This window comes from Sinocyclocheilus rhinocerous, unplaced genomic scaffold (assembly GCF_001515625.1).
Source record: "Sinocyclocheilus rhinocerous isolate Xijiao unplaced genomic scaffold, SAMN03320098_v1.1 scaffold260, whole genome shotgun sequence".
NCBI lineage: Eukaryota > Metazoa > Chordata > Actinopteri > Cypriniformes > Cyprinidae > Sinocyclocheilus > Sinocyclocheilus rhinocerous.
This window is the reverse complement of record NW_015637541.1, coordinates 309,711-313,622: the sequence shown is the minus strand read 5'-3', so window position 1 is coordinate 313,622 and position 3,912 is coordinate 309,711. Positions and strand designations below refer to the sequence as shown.

Genomic DNA, 3,912 nt, shown 5'->3' with positions numbered 1-3,912 from the left:
TTCTGTAACCAATGTCATCAGTATGTTTTGCAACAATAAGGTTGCGAAGGTCTTGAGAAAGCTCTTTGCTTTTACCCATCATGACATGTTTCTTGTGTGACACGTTGGTAATAAGACACCTTTTTATAGGCCATCAGTTGGGACTAAACCAACTAAAATTAATTTCCACTGACAAGGGGCAGGATTGCTTTCTAATTACTGATAGATTTCTGCTGGTGTCTTCACTTTCCCTGCCTTTTTGCACCTCCCTTTCTTCATGTGTTCAATACTTATTCCCTGTGTCATTCCACTTTATTACACAGAACTTAATTTCTGAACTTATTTGTTTTGTTTTCTTTATATGTATGGATTGCTTGGGTTGTTACGACATCTGGTGAAAATTTTATGTCAACAGCACCTTTAGAAATACATTTACTGAGAAAAATGATGACGTGTTCAATACTTATTTTACCCGCTGTAGATTTGTTGCATCTCTGATCTTTAACTGTCTGATATTGCATGTCAGATCTTTAACAAATCTGATTTTTCACGTCTGATATCAATTGTCTCATCTCACATTTCTATTGTCTAATGTGTCATCTCATATGTCTCGGCTAACAAAACTGATCTCTTACATATCTGATCTCACGTATGATTTCTCACATCTGATCTCAGATATCTTGCATATCTGATCTCACACATACTGGATTTGTTGCATCTTTGATCTTTAACCTGTCTGATATTGCATGTCAGATCTTTAACATATCTGATCTTTCACATGTCTGATATCAACTGTCTGATCTCACGTTTCTAATATTTATTGTGTCATCTCACATCTCATTGAACTTAACTGATCTCATCTGTAAGATTCCTTGCGTCTGATCTCACATATCTTACATATTTAATATCTGATCTCACACATAGTGGGTATTTCGCATCTTTGATTTGTTTTTTACCTGTCTGATCTCACAGTTCAGTTCTTTGATGAAACTGTTTTTTCATGTCTGATATCAACTGTCTGATCTTCTGTTTCTAATTCCTCATGTGTTTCATCTCACATGTCTGATCTAACATAACTGATCTCACATATTTGATCTTGCATGTATGAATTCTCACATCTGATTTCAAATAGCTTACATATCTGATCTCATCTCACACATATTGGATTTGTTGCAACTTATCTTTTACCAGTCTGATCTCACATGTCAGATCTTTGACGTATCTGATGTGATGTATGATCTCTCATTTCTGATTTCTCACATCTTACATGTCTGAATTCACATATATCAAATAATTCATCTCTTACATTTCACCTGTCTGATCTCACACCTGCTTGATATCTGATTTCTGAGGTCTTATGTCACACGTCTGATCCCACACATCTAATCTGATCTCGCATGTCTGATAACTCGCATTGCATTTTTTGTCTCTCTCTTCTTTCACATAAACTATAATCATCAGTTTTAGTTAGCTTAAATATCACACCTCTGAGCTAATCAGCCTTGTTTCTTGCAAGGCCTTCCACTCTGTTCTTTGGGCATCATGAAAGATGCCTGGGAGCGACTGCGACAGTGCATCAGTCCCACTACTGTGCTGTGCCCGGGTGGAGGTGGCACACCCATCCTGGGTCAGGTCTTCCATTTCCTGTGTGGGAGCCTCCTTCGAACCTCTTCTCTGGTGGACAAAGATGGAGGTGCACATGTAGATCCCAAAGCCATCACCATTGCCATGGCACAGCAACACCAAAGAGCTCAGGTGGGAAATCCATTGCAGATCCATTTTACTTTCAATAACTAGATGTAGAGACATCACAGTTGTTTTCATACCCTCCATCCAGGTTCGTTTGGAGGCCTTGTGTCAGATTTCCTCCTTCCTGTCAGAGATGGAGGAAAAGAGTGTCAGCTCTCTGGCGCCTCCTCGTTTTCCAGGCCTCTTGCAGTCAGTGCAGCTGCAGTTCCTCTCTGGCTGCTTTGGTCTGGGAGCCCCGATCACCGGCAGTCTAGCGGCACCTAACAACAAGATTCACCATTACACCGTAATACACACTGATAATGACATTTCCTCAAATACAAATAACAAATTTTTCCAAATTTCATGCATGATTTTTTTTTTCTTGACTTTAACATCTCCCTTATAGATTAGGCCTGTATTCTCATTGAAGTATGATGTTTGAAATGTTGGTTTGTGTCTAGGCTGGGACTCAGTCGGCTCCTATCGGTGTTCAGAGGGAGTTACAGTCTGCAGCTCACACGCTGTACCAGCAACTGGTGCGTGTGCTCAGACAGAAAGTGGCGCTAGAGAGAGAACAGGCTGGTGGGTAACGCTTCTTACTCGAGCATGTAGCATTTGTCTAAATGCACAAAAAAAGTATTATTTTTTTTATAAATGTTTATTTTTTTGGGCCATTTTTAGTTTTTTGTAAATACTTTTTATATTAATTATGTAAATGCACATAATACAAATGATGAAAATAGTACTGACATTTACATTTAAAAAGAATATTTTATAACTGAAATGTTTTACTAATATAATTTGACTTTATTATTATTTAATTTTTTATTAATAATGAGCAGCTAATATAAAACAGGGTAAATAATAAGTCATATAATTTAACAATTTTGTACTTTACAGTGCATTTTAATGTTAATAAAATGATAGACTTTATACAATGCCTACTGTACTATGCGCATGCACTTTTCATATCTTAGTTGGATAAACAAGGGGAAATAGTATTATTAGTGATGTTTATTTTATCTTTTAATTAAATTTTATTTTTATTTTACCATTTAAAACTGATTTTTTTTTCTGTAATATTATCATTACCCACTAATTTAAATGGACATTAATTTGTGATATTGCTTGTGATATATATTTTATAGTTTGGCATAGTCCAAGTACTCTAATAATATGCCAGTTTGATTAAGTAGTGATTTAACATAGATTTGTCTCATTTCAGGCTCTTATCAGCACCTGCTGTTAGCTACAGTCTTCGCTCTGAACTTCCACTATCAGCCAGTGGATCTGGTGGTGATAATTAAATGTGGCATTCTGGAGATCTTGTCCACTCTGACTGATAACACCTGTGTGCTGGGATTATTAAATGTGGCGTCCTGGAGATCTTGTCCACACTGACTGATAATGCCTGCGTGCTGGTGAACCAGCGCTGGCTGGCCGCCTCCATGTCCGGTCACATGCAGCTCGGTGGGGCGGTGAAGCTGGCCGCTGCCAGACTCCTGCAGATATTCGCCATAGCGGCCAGGTGAGATTATAAACTTGATAATTAAATACAGAACGAGAAAACGCCTCCCATGATATGCTCTTAAAACCTCACATTTTGAAAACTGAAAGCATTCTTCTTGCTACATCATAATATTGCTTTAATGTAACAGTTTTGCATAGTAAAGAAACTCCAAAACACAATTTCATATGGATGTTTTGGTATCAACAAACATCCCCTCTGCCAATAACAGCAACAGTACCTGGCTGCAGACAATCTAGGTTGTACAGCTGCAGTTAAAGAAAACTGTGTGTGTGTTTCTCCAGTTGCTGTGAAGAGGCCTTGCCATTGGAAGTGTCCCAGGCTCTCATGGATGTGATGAGCGAGCAGCTGCATGGATTGTTACATGCAGTCCACCAGCAGGAGGTGCTAGAGAGGGATTCCACAGAGCACATCCAGGAAGAAACTTCCAAACAAGAAAGTCAGTCATTTCAACACAAGATTCAGTGTTTTTTATATATATTTTATATAACACTAGTCATAAATATTAAATGTAATCTTATTATTTTGTCATTGCATATTAAAAAAAAAAAAATTATATATATTTTTTAACTAATTACTTTAATTTTACATTTATTTATTTATTTATCATGCTTAATAATATGAGTAGGTAAAATAAAAGTAAAATAATAAATAATATTAGCTTAATTTCTAAT

At 36.9% G+C, this 3,912-nt stretch overlaps 1 protein-coding gene across 1 annotated transcript in view; it reads left to right on the top strand.

The window, feature by feature from the left end:
• LOC107749012 (probable E3 ubiquitin-protein ligase HERC1) overlaps positions 1-3,912 on the top strand; it is a 90,402-nt gene that overhangs the window by 30,115 nt on the left and 56,375 nt on the right. The window contains exons 25-30 of the mRNA XM_016564060.1: positions 1,496-1,734; positions 1,817-2,014; positions 2,172-2,292; positions 2,936-3,006; positions 3,081-3,238; positions 3,523-3,677. Coding sequence (XP_016419546.1) covers positions 1,496-1,734; positions 1,817-2,014; positions 2,172-2,292; positions 2,936-3,006; positions 3,081-3,238; positions 3,523-3,677 — 942 coding nt within the window. The remainder of the gene's footprint in view (positions 1-1,495; positions 1,735-1,816; positions 2,015-2,171; positions 2,293-2,935; positions 3,007-3,080; positions 3,239-3,522; positions 3,678-3,912) is intronic.